Source organism: Pseudophryne corroboree, chromosome 8 (assembly GCF_028390025.1).
Source record: "Pseudophryne corroboree isolate aPseCor3 chromosome 8, aPseCor3.hap2, whole genome shotgun sequence".
NCBI lineage: Eukaryota > Metazoa > Chordata > Amphibia > Anura > Myobatrachidae > Pseudophryne > Pseudophryne corroboree.
Genome location: NC_086451.1, coordinates 73,856,274 through 73,877,723, shown reverse-complemented (window position 1 = coordinate 73,877,723; position 21,450 = coordinate 73,856,274). Strand labels below are relative to the sequence as shown.

Sequence of the window (21,450 nt, the reverse complement as noted above, 5' to 3'; positions counted from 1 at the left end):
TGCATGGTGTGTGCTTGCATTGGTCCACTGTTTGCATGGTGTGTGCTTGCATTGGTCCAGTGTGTGCATGGTGTGTGCTTGCATTGGTCCACTGTTTGCATGGTGTGTGCTTGCATTGGTCCAGTGAGTGCATGGTGTGTGCTTGCATTGGTACAGCACGGTAACTTGCTTCCTACAATGTCACTGTTTGGAGCACAAAGTTAGGGGTGAACACCAAACTTAATCCGAATAGTAATCGTAGGGGACTACTGTATGCTTTCTCTCCTCTCACAGAGTGCTTGTGCTGCATGTTCCACTGTACGGTGTATCCAGCTGAATTGTGTTCCTGACTGACTGTTTTTTCTCCGTACAGATTTTCTTTAAAAGTAAATAAATGAAATAGTGCAGGAAATGTTTATTGTATCTGCTAAATATAGATCGTATAGACTAAATAGAAGAGGATGGGGTAGGCTGGGTGTCACTCATGAAATAGCCCGGCTGCTGTCCTGTGGTGGACGAATTAGTTGTTGAGAAGGGTGCATAACACAGGTGACTGCAGTTATTAATGAAGTGGGAAGCCTAGGAGCAGAGCACTGTGTACCTGGTGGAAGGGGTCACATTGGAGGCTCCGTAGATGCAGACCATTTTGCTAGTAATGACCAGGACTTAGACCTACTCTACTCCTTTATTCTTTATCTCAGACCAGAGATGACTTCAACAGTGATTTAAATATATTTTTAAAGTAAAAAAAGACTCAACAAGGTCTGTTGTTTAGTAAATGTAATTTATCCCCCTCCCTCTGTTATGTCCCCCATTGTGTGTAGTCAAACACAAGTAACATGTATTATTTATCAATGTAAGAATAGTGTATTCCTCTTTCTGATTGCAGGGTCACACTGGGAATCCAGGGCCTGCCGGGCCTCCAGGCCCTCCTGGACCACCGGTAAGTTCCGTCTTCATATTTTCTAGCTCTTTTCTTGCCATAAGCCCATGCTGGGGTCTCTCTGAAACACATTATTTTGAATTAGAAGTTCTGACTAGGTTAAGAGAGGTAGCTGTGTTGGCTGAAGTATAGAATCCTATGGAGGCCTATTAGGTCGGCAGATGAATGCACACACACTGGCAGATAATGGTCATTTGTAGACAGAATTCACTGGCACACCAAAGAAACCTCCAAATGGTTTTGTGTTCCCACGTTGTTTGGAGGGGTGTGTTGGGGTCAGAGGCAACCATGTTTTTACAACTTGACGATATCTGTGATTGTGTGGCCATAGATCATCGGGCTTTGGAATCGTTAGACCTATGCAAGTGCACCACCCTCTCTTACCACTGATGCACCTTGATGTCCGACACACTGGGAACTGTGTAGAGACCGGGCTTGCCTGTAGCTTATATTAAAAGATAACCGAAAATGATAGCTTGTGATTTCCACTGTACCAGACACAATTAGAAACATAGAAACATAGAATTTGTCGTCAGATAAGAACCACTTGGCCCATCTAGTCTGCCCCTTATTTTTTTTTTTTTTTTTTTTATATTATTTTTTATCACTAACCTTATTTGATCCTTATTTCTTTGTAAGGATATCCTTATGTCTATCCCATGCATGTTTAAATTGCTCTACTGTCTTAGCCTCTACCACCTCTGATGGGAGGCTATTCCACTTGTCCACTACCCTTTCTGTGAAATAATTTTTCCGCAAATTTCCCCTGAACCCATATATCCCATGTATCGTGACTTTCACCATGGCTAACCTGCCCAGAACCAATGATCTTCCCCGACATTACCTTATAGTCTTTAGTCCCTCCTACATTGGGATGAATTTGTGGACAAGTTCTTCACATGCAACTTGTTACTGAGGGGTACATTTACTAAGCAGTGATAAGAGCGAAGAAGTGAGCCAATGGAGAAGTTGCCCATGGCAACCAATCGGCACTGAAGTAACATCTATCATTTGCATACTATAAAATGATACAGAGCTGCTGATTGGTTGATGGGGAAATTTCTCCACTGGCTCACTTCTCCGTTCTTATCACTGCTTAGTAAATGTACCTCTAAGGGACATAGGTATCAAAGCTTTGAGAGAGAGAGAGAGAGATAAAGTCAATCAGCTCCTAGCTGCCATGTTACAGGCTGTGTTTAAAAAATGACAGGCGCTGATTGGTTGGTACTTTATCTCTCTAGGTTTGATACATATTCCCCTAGCTTTCCAGTGTAATATAATTATACCTTATATGTTTTCATCACAGGGTTTGCTTGGATCACGCGGGTCGCAGGGCATACGGGGCCCGAAAGGCCGCAGGGTAAGTGGAATCAAAGCTGTGTGTGATTTTTGTATGCAACATATGCTGCTTGTACGTACGCTGCTGTATGCTGACGTGCGTGGCATGCAGCGTCACCGCACTCTTTTACATGTAGCTGCAGGATTATTGGGAGATTCTCTGTTAGTGTTCGTTTTGTCATCCAGGAAAGTCCAGTTTTTTGTTCTTGGGATTTCTGTTTCTCGGTAACGACTTTATTTAAGTTTAAAAGCAGAGTAGACCACAGGCTTGTCAGCTGTTTCCCACCACCAGCACCACCACCCCCACTTTCCACCACTGACTCATCACTGCACTCTTTAGGTACTTTTGGTAAAACTTGTGATCAGAAAAACAGAGAAATTAAACCCAAATTTGCAGAAACGACAGCTTGTGTCTGGATGGTCTGGCCCAGAGGAGGCCTGGGGGATTACTGGCATGTGGGGGCGGCTTGGAGAATTGACAGCGAACATTTTCATGTGATACCAATGAAAAAATACATTTTAAAGCCCTGCAGACGCACAGTGTCCAACAAACTACCCTGTATCTCACGTTATCTGTGATTGGCAGAGATTTCTGACACCCTGCCTGTTTTTGAACCATTGTATTCTACCTGTCAGTTCCCTCGGGAACTAGAAACATTACTGAAGCATGAGGCACTTTGGGGCAGATGTATTAAGCCCGGAGAAGTGATAAAGCAATGATAAGTGCAAGGTGATAACGCACCAGCCAATCAGCTCCTTACTAAATTTACATATTGGAGCTGATTGGCTGGTGCTTTATTACTTCTCCAGGCTTAATACATCTGCCCCTTTGTGCCTTATGCCACATTAATATTACTAGTTCCTAGTGAACTGAAAGGAAGCATACTAGTGGATATTGGTTCATACCTCCATGATGTACAGATGATGTGTACAGTTTATATATCATTGTGATGTGTACAGTAAGGGATTTCTGGGTATCTACTCACTTCCACCGGTTACTCAGTCAGAACTTAAATTTACTACACTTTCACCATAAATTGATATTACAGAGAATTTTCTGTGCTCTCTATCTGTCAATCAATAGTCTCTCTCAAACATTTACAAAGAGCAAACTGCACCTGCATGCGGTGGAGCTTACCTCCCAGCTATCCTATTGTCGGCGGCACAGCCCCGGTTTGGGGTGACTGTCTCGCCATCCTCTAACTCGCTAAGTTTGTCCAGACTCCGAGAAAGTTGGTGGGCATCTACCAAATCACTGGGGTGAGCGGGTGCCGTGTGGCAATTCGAAGGTCGATGATGAACTGTGGAGGCAGCCTAGCACTTCACATGCACTGCCCCCCATCCACTGGCGAATACGGACACATCTGTGGGGATGTGGGTACACCCTTAGGTCCCCATTTATCAAGCCTTGGAGAGTGATACATAGAACGGTGATAAAGTACCAACCAATCAGCTCCCAACTGCCATGTCACAGGCTGTGTTTAAAAAATGACAGTTAGGAGCCGATTGGTTGGTATTTTATCAGCGTGCTATTTATCACTCTCCAAGGCTTGATAAATCTGGGCCTTAATGTCATGCTGTTACTCCTGCTTTTAAAAGAGGCATTTCTTTGTCCCCGTGGAGACTGAACCCATGTACATGAGAAGTCAGTGTTATGCCTTGTGTTTTACGTTATCCCAAAGCGCTAGGCCAATAGGAGGTAGTCTCACTACTCTATGGCATCATGGGGAATTTCTTTGCAAAAATCAATGTGTTCTGGGGCGAAGTAAAGATAATGCAGCTTTTTAGCATAAATTCCCCTTTAAGCACGCGTTTGGCTGTGGTCCAGAAAGACCTCGGGAGATTCAGTGATTCAACATTTTATGGGCACATTACAAGTGCCAGAGAAGCGTTTAGCCAATAAAGATCACTGTAAAACAAATAAGGTCTATTTTAGTTTAACATTTACTTCAAAAAGAAAAAAAAATACTTGAGCCTGCAGCCACATGAGGGGAAACCATGTTTTAAAAGGTCTTAAAATGGGGACTATCTGAGCCAGTGTGTCAGATAAGAGATGTGCTACCGCATTTACATCATGCTGACTAGACCCTCAGGTGCCATATTTAAGCAGATAAGTACTTCCACAGCTGACGACCTCTTTATTTCACCTCACTACGTTTGTCAGTCTCTCCCATGACGTGTGAATGGGAATCTGTTGTAGGTTTATGCCATATGGTTCCTGACCTGCATGTTCCATCTCTGCCTACCAAGGTCACCGTATGGACAAGCTACGTACCCAGTAATTACCGCGTCACTTCCTCCAGGATTATTTTATATTTGCATACATTTTTTTTTCCCTCTTGGCCTGAAGCTACATGTCAGAAGTCATACCAAGGAAATAGTGACTGGTGAGGTACTGACTCTGCATTCTCATGAATTTTGGTTCATGCTTCAAAATGGCAGCTTCCATCCTAAGCTGATGACAAGTGAATATTAAAGGCAGTCCACAAGACTGTGAGGAGCACCTCTTACAAGGGATATTCTCCTGGCACCTGAGGGTTTTGTGGTGTACACCCACACTCGTTGCAATCCATTGGTTCAGGTATGCAGCTATTGTGCCCCATTATCCTGCTTTAGCTTGGAGGATATAAAAACATCTTTTGAACTGTAATGAGTCCTGTTGACACCAGGTGGATGGCCCCGATTCAGGTCTCTTCCATCATTCGCGCTCTCATTTCAAAATCTGATCAAAGCATACCACAAAAATTGGCAGAACCATAGCCAAGAACCGACTCAGAGCGAGATTTTTGTCATATTAATGCTCCTGTGTCTGGAAGTCATCCGTCAACTTAAACCTGGATGAGACATTCTCTACGGAACATAGGAGTACATCTTTATAAATTTCAATGTCTTTTGTAATTCAAGCCAGGCAATAGCGATGAACTTATTTAATGCCCAAATGAGGAGTGATGGGTAAATATAGTTTCTCTGACGTCCTAGTGGATGCTGGGACTCCGTAAGGACCATGGGGAATAGCGGCTCCGCAGGAGACAGGGCACAAAATAAAAGCTTAAGGATCAGGTGGTGTGCACTGGCTCCTCCCCCTATGACCCTCCTCCAAGCCTCAGTTAGATTTTTGTGCCCGGCCGAGAAGGGTGCAATCTAGGTGGCTCTCCTGAGCTGCTTAGAATAAAAGTTTAGTTAGGTTTTTTTATTTTCAGTGAGTCCTGCTGGCAACAGGCTCACTGCATCGTGGGACTAAGGGGAGAAGAAACGGACTCACCTGAGTGCAGAGTGGATCGGGTTTCTTAGGCTACTGGACACTAGCTCCAGAGGGACGATCACAGGTTCAGCCTGGATGGGTCACCGGAGCCGCGCCGCCGTCCCCCTTACAGAGCCAGAAGAGACGAAGAGGTCCGGTGAAATCGGCGGCAGAAGACATCCTGTCTTCAGACTAAGGTAGCGCACAGCACCGCAGCTGTGCGCCATTGCTCTCAGCACACTTCACACTCCGGTCACTGAGGGTGCAGGGCGCTGGGGGGGGAGCGCCCTGAGACGCAATATAACAGAATACCTTAGGTGGCAAAACAGAATACATCACATATAGCTCCTGGGCTATATGGATGTATTTTAATCCCCTGCCATTTTACACAAAAAAGCGGGAGATAAGGACGTCGTGAAGGGGCGGAGCCTATCTCCTCAGCACACAAGCGCCATTTTCCCTCACAGCTCCGCTGGAAGGACGGCTCCCTGACTCTCCCCTGCAGTCCTGCTTCAGAATCAGGGTAAAAAAGAGAAGGGGGGGCACGTTTGGCAGCAAATAAATATATTAACAGCAGCTATAAGGGAGTAACACTTATATAAGGTTATCCCTGTATATATATATATATATAGCGCTGGGTGTGTGCTGGCAGACTCTCCCTCTGTCTCTCCAAAGGGCTAAGTGGGGTCCTGTCCTCTATCAGAGCATTCCCGGTGTGTGTGCTGTGTGTCGGTACGCGTGTGTCGACATGTATGAGGAGGAAAATTATGTGGAGGCGGAGCAGTTGCCTGTGTTGGTGATGTCACCCCCTAGGGAGTCGACACCTGACTGGATGATTGTATTTAAACAATTAAGTGATAATGTCAGCAATTTGCAAAAAACTGTTGACGACATGAGACAGCCGGCAAATCAATTAGTGCCTGTCCAGGCGTCTCAGACACCGTCAGGGGCGCTAAAACGCCCGTTACCTCAGTGGGTCGACACAGACCCCGACACAGATACTGAGTCTAGTGTCGACGGTGACGAGACAAACGTAATGTCCAGTAGGGCCACACGTTACATGATCACGGCAATGAAAGAGGCATTGAACCTTTCTGACACTACAAGTACCACAAAGAAGGGTATTATGTGGGGTGAGAAAAAACTACCAATATTTTTTCCTGAGTCAGAGGAAATAAATGAGGTGTGTGAAAAAGCGTGGGTTTCCCCCGATAAAAAACAGCTAATTTCTAAAAAATTATTAGCATTATATCCTTTCCCGCCAGAGGTTAGGGCGCGTTGGGAAACACCCCCTAGGGTAGATAAGGCGCTCACACGTTTATCAAAACAAGTAGCGTTACCGTCTCCTGATACGGCTACCCTCAAAGAACCAGCTGATAGAAGGCTGGAAAATATCCTAAAAAGTATATACACACATACTGGTGTTATACTGCGACCAGCAATCGCCTCAGCCTGGATGTGCAGTGCTGGAGTCGCATGGTCGGATTCCCTGACCGAGAATATTGATACCCTGGATAGGGACAATATTTTGTTAACTATAGAACATTTAAAGGATGCATTACTATATATGCGTGATGCACAGAGGGATATTTGCACCCTGGCATCAAGAGTAAGTGCTATGTCCATCTCTGCCAGAAGAGCGTTATGGACGCGACAGTGGTCAGGGGATGCGGATTCCAAACGGCACATGGAAGTATTGCCGTATAAAGGGGAGGAGTTATTTGGGGCTGGTCTATCGGACCTGGTGGCCACGGCAACGGCTGGAAAATCCACCTTTTTACCCCAGGTCACTCCACATCAGCAGAAAAAGACACCGTCTTTTCAAACTCAGTCCTTTCGTTCCCATAAGTACAAGCGAGCAAAAGGCCATTCTTTTCTGCCCCGGGGCAGAGGAAGAGGAAAAAGACTGCACCATGCAGCCGCTTCACAGGAGCAGAAGCCCTCCCCTGCTTCTGCCAAGTCTTCAGCATGACGCTGGGGCTTTACAAGCAGACTCAGATATGGTGGGGGCCCGTCTCAAGAATTTCAACGCGCAGTGGGCTCACTCGCAAGTGGATCCCTGGATTCTACAGGTAGTATCGCAGGGGTACAAACTGGAATTCGAGGCGTTTCCCCCTCGTCGTTTCCTGAAGTCTGCTTTACCAAAGTCTCCCTCCGACAGGGAGGCAGTTTTGGAAGCCATTCACAAGCTGTATTCCCAGCAGGTGATAATCAAGGTACCCCTCCTGCAACAAGGAAAGGGGTATTATTCCACGCTGTTTGTGGTACCGAAGCCGGACGGCTCGGTGAGACCAATTTTAAATCTGAAATCCTTGAACACTTACATAAAAAGGTTCAAATTCAAGATGGAGTCACTCAGAGCAGTGATAGCAAACCTGGAAGAAGGGGACTATATGGTGTCTCTGGACATCAAAGATGCTTATCTCCACGTCCCGATATACCCTTCTCACCAAGGGTACCTCAGGTTTGTAGTACAAAACTGTCATTATCAGTTTCAGACGCTGCCGTTTGGATTGTCCACGGCACCTCGGGTCTTTACCAAGGTAATGGCCGAAATGATGATTCTTCTACGAAGAAAAGGCATTTTAATTATCCCTTACTTGGACGATCTCCTGATAAGGGCAAGATCCAGGGAACAGTTAGAAGTCGGAGTAGCACTATCTCAGGTAGTGTTACGTCAGCACGGGTGGATTCTAAATATTCCAAAATCGCAGCTGATTCCAACGACACGTCTACTGTTCCTAGGAATGATTCTGGACACAGTCCAGAAGAAGGTGTTTCTCCCGGAGGAGAAGGCCAGGGAGTTATCCGAGCTAGTCAGGAACCTCCTAAAACCAGGACAGGTCTCAGTGCATCAGTGCACGAGGGTCCTGGGGAAAATGGTGGCTTCTTACGAAGCGATTCCATTCGGAAGATTCCATGCAAGAACATTTCAGTGGGATCTACTGGACAAATGGTCCGGATCGCATCTGCAGATGCATCAGCGGATAACCCTGTCGCCAAGGACAAGGGTGTCTCTCCTGTGGTGGCTGCAGAGTGCTCATCTACTAGAGGGCCGCAGATTTGGCATTCAGGATTGGATCCTGGTAACCACGGATGCCAGCCTGAGAGGCTGGGGAGCAGTCACACAGGGAAGGAATTTCCAGGGCCTGTGGTCAAGCTTGGAAACGTCTCTTCATATAAACATTCTGGAACTAAGGGCCATTTACAATGCCCTAAGTCAAGCAAAACCTCTGCTTCAGGGTCAGGCGGTGTTGATCCAATCGGACAACATCACGTCAGTCGCCCACGTAAACAGACAGGGCGGCACGAGAAGCAGGAGGGCAATGGCAGAAGCTGCAAGGATTCTTCGCTGGGCGGAAAATCATGTGATAGCACTGTCAGCAGTATTCATTCCGGGAGTGGACAACTGGGAAGCAGACTTCCTCAGCAGACACGACCTTCACCCGGGAGAGTGGGGACTTCACCCAGAAGTCTTCCACCTGATTGTAAACCGTTGGGAAAAACCAAAGGTGGACATGATGGCGTCACGTCTAAACAAAAAACTGGACAGATATTGCGCCAGGTCAAGGGACCCTCAGGCAATAGCAGTGGACGCTCTGGTAACGCCGTGGGTGTACCAGTCAGTGTATGTGTTCCCTCCTCTGCCTTTCATACCAAAAGTACTGAGAATCATAAGAAGGAGAGGAGTAAGAACTATACTCGTGGTTCCGGATTGGCCAAGACGGACTTGGTACCCGGAACTTCAAGAGATGCTCACGGACGAACCGTGGCCTCTACCTCTAAGAAAGGACCTGCTACTGCAGGGGCCTTGTCTGTTCCAGGACTTACCGCGGCTGCGTTTGACGGCATGGCGGTTGAACGCCGGATCCTGAGGGAAAAGGCATTCCAGAAGAAGTCATCCCTACTCTGGTCAAAGCCAGGAAGGACGTAACCGCAAAACATTATCACCGCATTTGGCGTAAATATGTTGCGTGGTGTGAGGCCAAGAAGGCCCCTACAGAGGAATTTCAACTGGGTCGTTTCCTTCATTTCCTGCAAACAGGACTGTCTATGGGCCTAAAATTAGGGTCCATTAAGGTTCAAATTTCGGCCCTGTCGATTTTCTTCCAGAAAGAACTGGCTTCAGTACCTGAAGTTCAGACATTTGTAAAAGGGGTGCTGCACATACAGCCTCCTTTTGTGCCTCCAGTGGCACCTTGGGATCTCAATGTGGTGTTGAGTTTTCTAAAGTCACATTGGTTTGAACCACTTTCCACTGTGGACTTAAAATATCTCACATGGAAGGTGTCGATGCTGTTAGCCTTGGCTTCAGCCAGGCGTGTGTCAGAATTGGCGGCTTTATCATATAAAAGCCCTTACTTAATTTTTCATTCTGACAGGGCGGAATTGAGGACTCGTCCTCAATTTCTACCTAAGGTGGTTTCTGCATTTCACATGAACCAACCTATTGTGGTACCTGCGGCTACCAGGGACTTAGAGGACTCTAAGTTGCTTGACGTTGTCAGGGCCTTGAGAATATATGTTTCCAGGACGGCTGGAGTCAGAAAATCTGACTCGCTGTTTATCCTGTATGCACCCAACAAGCTGGGTGCTCCTGCTTCTAAGCAGACGATTGCTCGTTGGATTTGTAGTACAATTCAGCTTGCACATTCTGTGGCAGGATTGCCACAGCCAAAATCAGTAAAAGCCCATTCCACAAGGAAAGTGGGCTCATCTTGGGCGGCTGCCCGAGGGGTCTCGGCCTTACAACTTTGCCGAGCAGCTACTTGGTCAGGGGCAAACACGTTTGCTAAATTCTACAAATTTGATACCCTGGCTGAGGAGGACCTGGAGTTCTCTCATTCGGTGCTGCAGAGTCATCCGCACTCTCCCGCCCGTTTGGGAGCTTTGGTATAATCCCCATGGTCCTTACGGAGTCCCAGCATCCACTAGGACATCAGAGAAAATAAGATTTTACTTACCGATAAATCTATTTCTCGTAGTCCGTAGTGGATGCTGGGCGCCCATCCCTAGTGCGGATTGTCTGCAATACTTGTATATAGTTATTGTTACAAAGATTCGGGTTATTATTGTTGTGAGCCATCTTTTCAGAGGCTCCTTTGCGTTTATCATACTGTTAACTGGGTTCAGATCACAAGTTTTACGGTGTGATTGGTGTGGCTGGTATGAGTCTTACCCGGGATTCAATATCCTTCCTTATTATGTACGCTCGTCCGGGCACAGTATCTTAACTGAGGCTTGGAGGAGGGTCATAGGGGGAGGAGCCAGTGCACACCACCTGATCCTTAAGCTTTTATTTTGTGCCTTGTCTCCTGCGGAGCCGCTATTCCCCATGGTCCTTACGGAGTCCCAGCATCCACTACGGACTACGAGAAATAGATTTATCGGTAAGTAAAATCTTATTTTTGTCATTATATTGATGGCTGCATTTAACACCTTGGCATAATTGTAACTTGACAAATCTAGAGTCCGATTCCCATTTTTGGCTCTGGTTATGTTTGTTTGTTTGTTTGTTTGTTTGTTTTTTTGTTGTTGTTGTTTTTTTTAATACATGTTCTTTATTTATTATCACATACAGGGATAAATGTATAAAGCAGTGATAAGAGTGGATAAGTGAGCCAATGGAGAAGTTGCCTATGGCAACTAATCAGCTGCTCCAGATAATTGTATAGTATGCAAATTATAAAAATGTTACTTCAATGCTGATTGGTTGCCATGGGCAACTTCTCTACTGGTTCACTTCTTAACTCTAATCACTGCTTCATACATTTACCTAATAATGCATTGTGCGTTAACAAAAAATGGGGATTCCCAAGAACACCGTTTACACAGTGAGACTTGTAAGCCTATAATTTATTACCTTCAGGCATCTTTCATTTACAAGGCCGTAGATTCCCCCTCCATTGTTTATTAAATACATTACTTTAGTTTTTCAGACTTCCTTCTTTGTTTTTCACCAAGTCCTGTTTATTATCCAGACAGAGCTTCTTCCTTACCCATAGGTTCTACGCAGTTTCGCTCTGTCCGTTGCTTGCAATACTAAGCACATAGCCTGTTTGTGCCGTAATACTAGGAGCGATGGGACTGGCAGACCTCAGTGGACTGAGACTGAGAAAGTCAACCTTTATTGTCCCATGAAAATGAGTGGCCATTACCCCATGTTTAATTTGGGATCCCGCGTCTTTTTCAGGGAAGTACTGTAGTCAAATTCTGCATTCCTCTCGTCCTATATACCCCAGGAATATCATTACAGTCCAATAATTAAAATGCGTAAACTCTTTTTAGATGTGTTTGCAAGGAGCAAAGTTTAGGCCTGATCTGTTTGGAAATTTAGGAATGAAGGGTTAATACTTTATGTTGTAAAGTTTTTTTTTCTTTCTTACTATTCCAAATGTTTCCTGCAGCTCAGTCTGTCATAGAACGACAAGCAGCATCCTCAGTCGTAGATTTACAGATCTATTATTGTCATCAGATGGCAGGCCGTCACCACCCCGGCTGTACTGTCTGTCAGAGGCAAAAATGAGAACATTTCTGCATTGAGGTTAGAAGAATGTGTTCAATTTCAGTAGTAGGACTAAATGACATGGGTTCCTATATTCTGTAGATATAACCAGGGCATGCTGTGACTTCTAGTTCCACACAAGCTTGGTAGCCTAAGCTTGTCCTTCTGCAATAGTGAACAGCTCTAATAAGTTATTTAAGTGTCTAAGTCAAGCATGTCCAAACTGCGGCCCTCCAGCTGTAGAGAAACTACATATCCCAGCATGCCCTGACACAGTTTTGCTGTCAGAGAATGCTAAAGCTGTGTCAGGGCATGCTGGGATGTGTAGTTTCTCAACAGCTGGAGGGCCGCAGTTTGGACATGCCTGGTTTAAGTGATTTAAGTGGCGTGATCAGGATGAAACATTTCTCTAATTTTTCTGACACCCAAGCAGTAATAAACAAAAATAATTTTAAATGTATGCAGCGTTGTTTAGGGTTGTATAATGGGTGGTCTTCAGTATGCCGGCTGTCGGGATCCTGGCGCACATTATACCGGCGCCGGAATCCCGACAGCCGGCATACCGACACTTATTCTCCCTCGTGGGGGTCCACGACCCCCCTGGAGGGAGAATAACGCGCGCCACCTTGCCCGCAAGGGGCTCATTTGCGCTCGCCACACTGTTGGTAAGCCGGCGGTCAGGCTCCCGGCGCCGGTATGCTGGTCGCCGGGAGCCCGACCGCCGGCAGACCGTACTACACCCTTGTATAATAACAGGTAAACAGTGTTACTTTTTCCCCCCCAATAAATGTTTATTGATTTATAACAGAATAACAGAATAAAGAAGACAGCATATATAGTTTAACTGGTAGTACAGGAAAATACTATCCAATGGGTATAAGCAGTGACAGTTAAACATAGTCGTTATGGCCATATATATATATATATATATATATATATATATATATATATAAACTCAGTGTCCAGGTAAATACCTCGCAACCTAAGTCAAACCAGGCCTCTTTAAATAATAAGCTGTCTAAACAAAGCATTTCTTAACACAAAAACATACAAAGAAAAAAGGACAGAAAAGAGAACAGGATAGAAGAAAGAGAATCAGAGAAAGGGAAGGGAGCGTAAAGACAGTGTGGACTTTCCTAGTTCCAGTCGGATCAAAGAGCATAAATATCAACACCTAGCTCCAAATAACAATAAGGCAGTTAGAAATCGGAAATAGAGGTCTTGTGAAGGGGTGTAGTATGGTATGCAGGCGGTCGGGCTCCCGGCGACCAGCATACCGGCGCCGGGAGCCCGACCGCCGGCATACCGACAGTGTGCGAGCGCAAATGAGCCCCTTGCGGGCTCGCTGCGCTCGCCACGCTGCGGGCACGGTGGCGCGCTAAGCACGCTATTTTATTCTCTCTCTAGGGGGGTCGTGGACCCCCACAAGGGAGAATAAGTGTCGGTATGCCGGCTGTCGGGATTCCGGCGCCGGTATACTGTGCGCCGGGATCCCTACAGCCGGCATACTGAAGACCACCCATTGTGAAGGGCCCAAGTTAGAGCACTAATGTCGGGTATGCTTGTGAGGACTTAAATTCCAACCAAGGGGACCAAATAGTCGTGAATCTCCGATGAGTCTCCGGTATCACCCGCAATTCTTCCATAGACATACACCAGTCCACTCAGGCGACCCATTCCCTCATAGTAGGAGGTTCAATAGATCGCCAGCGAACCGGAATAACCACTTTGGCGGCGCTATTAAGAAACTTTAGTAAAGAGTTTTTGTAGGTCGACAGGGGCCATGTAACAGTTGAGAAGCCAGAAGGCAGGCTCAGAGGGAGCCTCCGAACCCACTATCAAGTTTGAGATTGCAATGACTTTATCCCAAAAGGGACGAAGTATGGAGCAGTCCTACCAGACATGCATCGGGGATCCCGTTTCATTGTTACATCTCCAGCATGTGTCTGGTACATCAGGGAACATTTTAGCTAGTGTTAGGGGGCACCTGTACCACCGAGATAGAACTTTGAAAATAAACAGTGTTACTTTCTGCAACTCTACCCCATCCCAGTTTCAGGGACCCTTGTGGTCAGATAGATACTCACTCCCCTGGAACTTTCTTAGTGGTAATCCCATCCAGCAGTTAGGGGACCAGGAGGAAGTTTGAAATTCATGTCCTCTGACTCCAGTTGTGTTGAGTGATCTGATTGGACGGGTTCCCAGCCATCATCTCAAACCTGTCCTTTGTTTAGCCAGAGAACTGAGCATATTAAGCAGCCTGTCCTAGGGTTCTGCTAGCTAAGGTGAGTCGAAGAGGGTGTTAATCTGCCACCTTAAGTCTGGGTTCTATAACTTGTACTAGAACAATAGAAACGGATTGCTATGGTTTCTTGCACATTTACAGATATACAGCATGTTAGTAAATTAACCCTTAAGTACAAGTTGTGATCCAGTTTTGAGGCGCAATCTATTTGCTGAGCTGTAACCCCCATAATCGCGAGTCGTCCCTGACTGTCCGTGGTCTCCACTGCTTGGGTCCAAAACTTTATCTCAGCTGGAATAGACCCCCGAAACTCTGCCTAGTAAGAACTTACTGGACCCTTTATAGTTTCTTTCCATGACTCATCCTAAATTCACAGCTATAAATAGAGTTGTAGCTTCTGTTGCTTTTGGTGAATCTCTCCCTGGCAGAGAACCAGAGGATAGTACTGACTAAACTACAGTGGAAATACTAAAAGCCTCCATCCCTCGGATCAGCAGAAATGCTGTAACACAATCTTTGCTGATTCCACTAAGAATTGAAGGCTCCGTCCATGCCTCCCACACTTTGCTGGAGCCTATTCCAGACTGTGAACACATTATGCAATGTCCTACTTGCGGCCCACGTACTGTGACAGTGAGATCTGTTTACATCTGTGCACCGGGCGACCCGACCACAAAGGCTACTGTGCAGAAACACACCCAGGCTTTTTTCGTTCAGCGTCCAAACTAGCTCCTAGTTCTTGGAATAGCCATATAAGTGGAGAAGTCATTTGGGTTGTTGACGGGCCCCAGGTGGAAAGAACAAGTTTAATTTCGTTCTACATTTTGGACATCAGGTTTATTTTGGAGTTGGGTGTAGGTGCGACACTTCGCAAACCACACTCCTCCTCTGTAGGGTTGCCTAAGGTGGGACAGGTTTGTTAGCCCAGCAACTGGGAGGTCACGCGGTGGATGATGCACTGAGTTACCATTCAGCAGACGGTGTCTGGAAACTGTCTGTGTCAGGATGTGTGCACCAATGCTAAACTCCTTTCTGAGAAAATGATTCAGAAGTGAATCACAATATACCTAGTCACCTGTCTAGGGAACATCTGTGTTATTTACCGTTCCCAAACCTGGCAGAACATAGACATCTGCCGGCTTATAGCAGAGATCTCTTGGAAGTGTTCCGTAAATGCTATATTCTCAACAGAAGCACACATTTATTAGGGGGAGATTTAACAAACCTTCTAAAGAGGACAAGTGATGTTGCCCATAGCAACCGGATTATAACTATCATCACTTCTGTATCATCTAGTTCCTATGGACATCATCTCCAGTTCTCCTCTTTAGATGGTTTGCTAAATCTCCTTCATCTTATCACATGTATAAATGCCTTTGATGGCAGAAGATATTGGACATGGGTAAAAAAAAGAAATGGCTTAAACTTCTTCTTGATTTAATCTGCTGGTCAGGCTTTTCTTCTGATATCACTAACGCTCGTTCATGTCTACAGCACCATAATGATATAGACGTGGTTCACTGAAGCAATATGCAGCAACCCACGATAACCAATGGGAGGTTTGCGGTCATTGTGTAACTTGCGGTAGCTCAAGCAAGCTACTTGCTGATTGGTTGGTATGGGTAATGGGTAAATCATAGCCTTTGCCTTTTCTTTGTATAAATGTTGGACAATAAATCTAAGAAAAGTCATTTTGAATGGATAATTATTGTGGAAATTATTGCAAGTTTACAAGGCTGTAGGGACCATATAACCTCTGTAATCATTTCCACTATAGTCACTCACTGAAAGGTATTGCTTTTTAAATAATTTAAATTACATTGAATTATTTCCACTGAAGTATTCAAGCTTCTATGTTATGGTGATGACACAATACCGCCCTCTACGGGTTCAGTATGATTAGCCGGCGCTTGGGATCCCTGCACTCGTAATGCCGACGCCGGGATCTCGATTGTTAATATGCCGACAGGGGTGTGTAAGGGGTGTTTCCCCCTCTCCCCAACCCCCTAACCCTCCGAGGGGGGTGCCTAACTTCAACCCACCCACTAGCTCCCCTCCCCCGCGCAGCCTATCCCTTACCTCCCTCCTGCGGCTTACCTGACTTTTATTCCGGTTTCTACTCATTCGGGATAACAACTGTGGGTATTCTGGCGCCAGGATGTTGTACTTTCCTGGATGCCGGTGTCAGCATTCAGAAGGGGGTCGGTATTCCGGCATCGGTATTCTGACTGCCGGGATACCGACAGACGGGATCCTGACTGCTTCCCCCCTCTACAGATGACTATAATCTTTGGTGCCGCAGTAGCTGACTGCATAACATATCTGCGATGTCCCGAATCAGATCCTTCTAATCTTGGACAAATCATTCTGTTTACTCTGTGTTACAGACTAAAACCTATAGCTTATAGATTGCTGGCTCAGTTGGGAAGGGCAACTGTGCTTGAAAGAATTAGTTACATTAAAATAAATAGTAACAGCTAAGTAGCAATACTGAGACGCATACTGCGGCTGATGTATTAAGCCTGGAGAAGGGATAAGTGGAAGGTGATAACGCACCAGCCAATCAGCTCCTAACTGTCATTTTTCAAATCCATAATGACTGGCTGGTGCGTTATCACCTTGCACTTATCACTGCTTTATCCCTTCTCCAGCTTAATACATCTGCCCAAATATTCTTTAAATATATTACCTAAGCATGCAAGAGCAGGGACTTCTTTCCTCATGTGCCTTTCCTTTTCTTACTTACACTATCTTATACTCCTTTCTGCCTTTGATGGCACCTAACCCCGGGTTTTCTATACCTGTCCTATAGTGTCTTGTACTGTAAGTGCTGTTTTTTTTGTTTGCTCATTTGATTATGTACTGTGTAATGGGCGCTGCGGATTCCTTGTGGCGCCATATAAATAAAGGATAATAATAATAATAATACCTTGGGATTTTTCATTAGACACTTAAAAGGCCATTGTGGATTTTGTCCCAGATTAGCAGTAAAATTCTGTTATCCAAATCATTAACTCGGGGTCATTTAGAGAAAGTCCTGCTAAAGCCATGCCTGATTGTTGTCTCATTGCTGAGAGTTTTGTGACATGTAGAAAATACTGATGTTTCTCTATGTGGCCTCCTAGAGTGAAAGGACAATGCATCAGTAGGAATACCTATGGCAGGTCTGTCCCTTGCAGTCTCATATTTGCCTTCTTTAGTGAAACTGAAACCCAGAGACTGACGGTTCCGGTATGAATGGTCGACCATGTTATGGTCGACAGTCATTAGGTCGACCACTATTGGTCGACATTGACATGGGCGACATGGACACATGGTCGACACATGAAATGGTCGACGCATGAAAGGTCGACATATGAAAAGGTCGACATGAGTTTTTTTACTTTTTTGGGTGTCGTTTTTTGCGTAAAGTGACTGGGAACCCCAATTAGTGCACCGCGTCCCCTCGCATGGCTCGCTTCGCTCGCCATGCTTCGGGCATGGTGCCTTCGCTCCGCTACCGCTTCGCTCGGCACACTTTACCGTTCCAATCGTAGTCCATGTGGATCGTAAAGTATGGAAAAGTTCCCCAAAAGAAAAAAAAGTTAAAAAACTCATGTCAACCTTTTCATGTGTCGACCTTTCATGTGTCGACCATTTTCACGTGTCGACCATGTGTCCATGTCGACCATGTCAATGTCGACCAATAGTGGTCGACCTAATGACTGTTGACCATAACATGGTCGACCATGTGAACGGATACCGAGACTGATACGGCAGACCATGGGGCCCTAGGCAATATGCTTCTCACCCTCTCCTGCATTTGCAGAAACATAAATCCCTAGGCAGGAGCCTAGGTTGCATAATGGATGATCCAGTCCTGCCAAAACAATATTCTGTTATCTCTGATGAATTAAAGTTAGGAATTCCAGTTTTATCTGAACAACACCTGCTGGTGGCTTTTCTGACCCTGTATTGTAAAAATCAAACAAGAAATCTGAAAGGCGATCAGGGTCCCCCTATAGCATTTGGAGACTCTCCACATGCTCCTTATCTAGTCTCCCTCCTACCACTGCTGCTAGTCCATTCTTACATAGAATCAGACGCTTTCCTCCATTATAGGAAAGACGCAGCCACTTCCTGTTTGACCATAGACTCTAATCGCAGTGTTGTCCGTGCCCTAGGGGTATTGCAGGGAAATCCCAAGGGCTTCACCAAACCAGATGGGGCCCCCCTTCCTATGCCCGAATACCATTGCAATTAGCTGTAGAGGTGAAACTCTTTAAGTGGAGCCATTGCTGCTATAACAGAAGAGCACATCAACTATGATTGGGTAGAATAGGGGGTCTGGAACGCTGCCGAATTGCCATAAAAGAAGCCTCCAATACTAAGGGAGAACGCTGCAGTCTACCATCCACCAAGTTTACTAATACATGGGTACACCTACTCCATTACGTTGGAAAAAGGGGACAGTATATAAAAAAAAAAGATAGAAAAAGACAAGTTTTTAGATAAAACCAAAACTTGATGGGCACTGGGGGGTGAGGGACGGATTCGGATATAAAACACAAAAGAAATTCTCTCCCGTCTGCTGTGACCCTCTCCCCTAACACGCTCTCTTGTTTGTCCCTCAGTTTGAAGTTCTCCCTACCCCGGCACCATACTCCTCTCCCCTGCTTAAAATTAACACCAGAATATATGGTGATTTATTCTCTGGTTATTTTTTTGTTTTTATTTATACGCTGAATGATTATTATTTTTTTGGCATGTGGCATACAAAACCATAAAAAGCGGAAGCCCTTATTATAGTGCAGTGTATTAGTGATCTGGCAAGGCCTGCTCTAGAAGAGTGGAGTGACTAATTGGTCAACTGCCCTCTGGTGTTCAGAAATTGGTATTGCAGCATGTCCCCTACCCATTCATTCTGCTGCCCTTATTGTGCATGTTCTTGGGCAATTCATTGTTCCTTTGCAAGCATCAATAACTTTTTCAAGTTCAACATTTGTGCTGCGGTAATGTATCCGCAACAGTTCTCAGCAGTTATTTTTATGTTTAACAAATGCACTGGAAGCGAACCAATAGGAATTTGCTATAACAACATCATAACGTATCTAATTTTCCATATTCCAATTGCCACTTGCTAATATCGGGGGTCATTCCGAGTTGTTCGCTCGGTAAAAATCTTCGCATCGCAGCGATTTTCCGCTTAATGCGCATGCGCAATGTTCGCACTGCGACTGCGCCAAGTAAATTTGCTATGCACTTAGTAATTTTACTCACGGCTTTTTCATCGTTCTGGCGATCGTAATGTGATTGACAGGAAATGGGTGTTACTGGGCGGAAACAGGCCGTTTTATGGGCGTGTGGGAAAAAACGCAACCGTTTCCGGAAAAAACGGAGGAGTGGCCGGAGAAACGGAGGAGTGTCTGGGCGAACGCTGGGTGTGTTTGTGACGTCAAACCAGGAACGACAAGCAGTGAAATGATCGCAGATGCCGAGTAAGTCTGGAGCTACTCAGAAACTGCTACGAGGTGTGTAATCGCAATATTGCGAATACATCGTTCGCAATTTTAAGATGCTAAGATTCACTCCCAGTAGGCGGCGGCTTAGCATGAGCAAATCTGCTAAAATCCGCTTGCGAGCGAACAACTCGGAATGACCTCCATCATTCAATTGTCAAACAACGAGTGCTATCAAAACTTTGCTATCAAAACAATAATAGCAATTGTACAACTACACCAGATACTTGGAAATAAAGAAAAACAGAGGTGTGATAATTAATGATTGTCTCTACATACATATGTAGGTGACCGAACTGCAGTTCCATTGCATTTTGTAAGCCCCCCACCTCCTATGCAGGTGATCAGACACTCCATTGTACAGGTGCCCTGTTACCAAAATCCAACTCTTAGACATTCCTGATGCATCCGATTTTGTCCATAGCGGTCAGACGGGCAGTCCTCTTCTGTCACACTGAAATTGTCCTCTGTCGGCTTGTGTGAGGCTCCGATGTGGCAGACCACACCTCAGTATGAGCTCGGATGCCTGTTTGTGCTTCGGCGTTTTGCCCGGAACATTGCCTTGTACAATGAGGTGCATGCTGATAGGGCAGTAATAATGATGCTACTCATTCAGCATCTGTGCCTTCAGAGAACACTACGTACAGGCCACAACTCTGGCTGGAGGTCACAAAGTACATTCCAGTCATGCTCCACAGAATTCAGACTTCCCCAGGCTACTGTTAGTGCAGGGCATGTAAACAGTGACTCTTCCTGGCATTTCTTCCGCAAAGCCTCTCATTCCCAGGACCAGTGTGACTCCCATATGAAATAAAGGGGCAATCTCCGTTTCTCATCTCCTTTCAAAGCAGTGCATGATTGGCCATAGCTAAGGTTGCTGGGAATGTACAGCGTGACAGATAGCGAAGCCTCAGTCAGCCTGGACATGTAATGGTAATAACAGTAGTGTTATTGGTAATGTAGTATTATTGGTAAGATATTAGGCCTCATTCTCTATAGATCCACAGCAACTTGTTAACTGTTTTGTATCCCCTCTCACTGCCCATAATAGTTTAATTCAAATTGCGCACCTAAATGCAGCGTTTATTACCATTACCATTTCAGATGAGTATATGTTGTGTTTGTGTGTTTTGTTTTGTTTTTTTACTTTACCCTACCCTTCTGGTGTTTTGAGCACTGGCCCTTAGATGGAAGTGCAGGGGAGTGGCCACAAACCGGCAGGCTGCGCCGTCCCAAGCAGTAGGACTAATGACACGAGCCACTGCGCCAGGCAGATGAGTCGTTTAAAAATGTTACTTGAATTATTGCTAGCCACGTTGTTGTTGTTTTATGGTGAATGTTTTTATTTGTACTTTTGTGTAATTGAGCCTAGTACAGGTGAATGCATGTTCTTGCTGTCAGTACTTTATATGAGCACACGTTGGATGTAGTTTGCATCGCCCATTTACCTTCTATCTGCTGTATATCTGCACCCTGAGGTGCCCTAATAATGTGTTACACCTTACCCTATAGGTTCTCAAACTTAAGGTGTGTACACACGGTTCAATATTTCTTTCGATTTTGACTATATAGTCAAAATCGTAAGAAAATATAGTGCATATCGTGCCATGTGTATAGTCCTTGCGATGCTGATGCGCGGTCCCATGGGATCGGCATCTCAAGGAAAAATAGACTGTGCAGGCAGCCCAACATTGACTGTAT

General features: G+C 45.4%; 1 protein-coding gene and 1 long non-coding RNA gene across 2 annotated transcripts in view; one reads left to right on the top strand and one right to left on the bottom strand.

Annotated features, from left to right (window-relative positions):
* The window catches only part of COL27A1 (collagen type XXVII alpha 1 chain), a 453,351-nt gene that overhangs the window by 207,730 nt on the left and 224,171 nt on the right, over nucleotides 1-21,450 (top strand). The window contains exons 27-28 of the mRNA XM_063936676.1: nucleotides 869-922; nucleotides 2,229-2,282. Coding sequence (XP_063792746.1) covers nucleotides 869-922; nucleotides 2,229-2,282 — 108 coding nt within the window. The remainder of the gene's footprint in view (nucleotides 1-868; nucleotides 923-2,228; nucleotides 2,283-21,450) is intronic.
* On the bottom strand, nucleotides 783-20,242 carry LOC134948596 (uncharacterized). Its single transcript, XR_010182976.1, has 3 exons — nucleotides 20,029-20,242; nucleotides 11,888-12,008; nucleotides 783-983 (listed from the first exon to the last, which is right to left on the bottom strand). It is a non-coding gene; the product is annotated as an uncharacterized LOC134948596 (long non-coding RNA).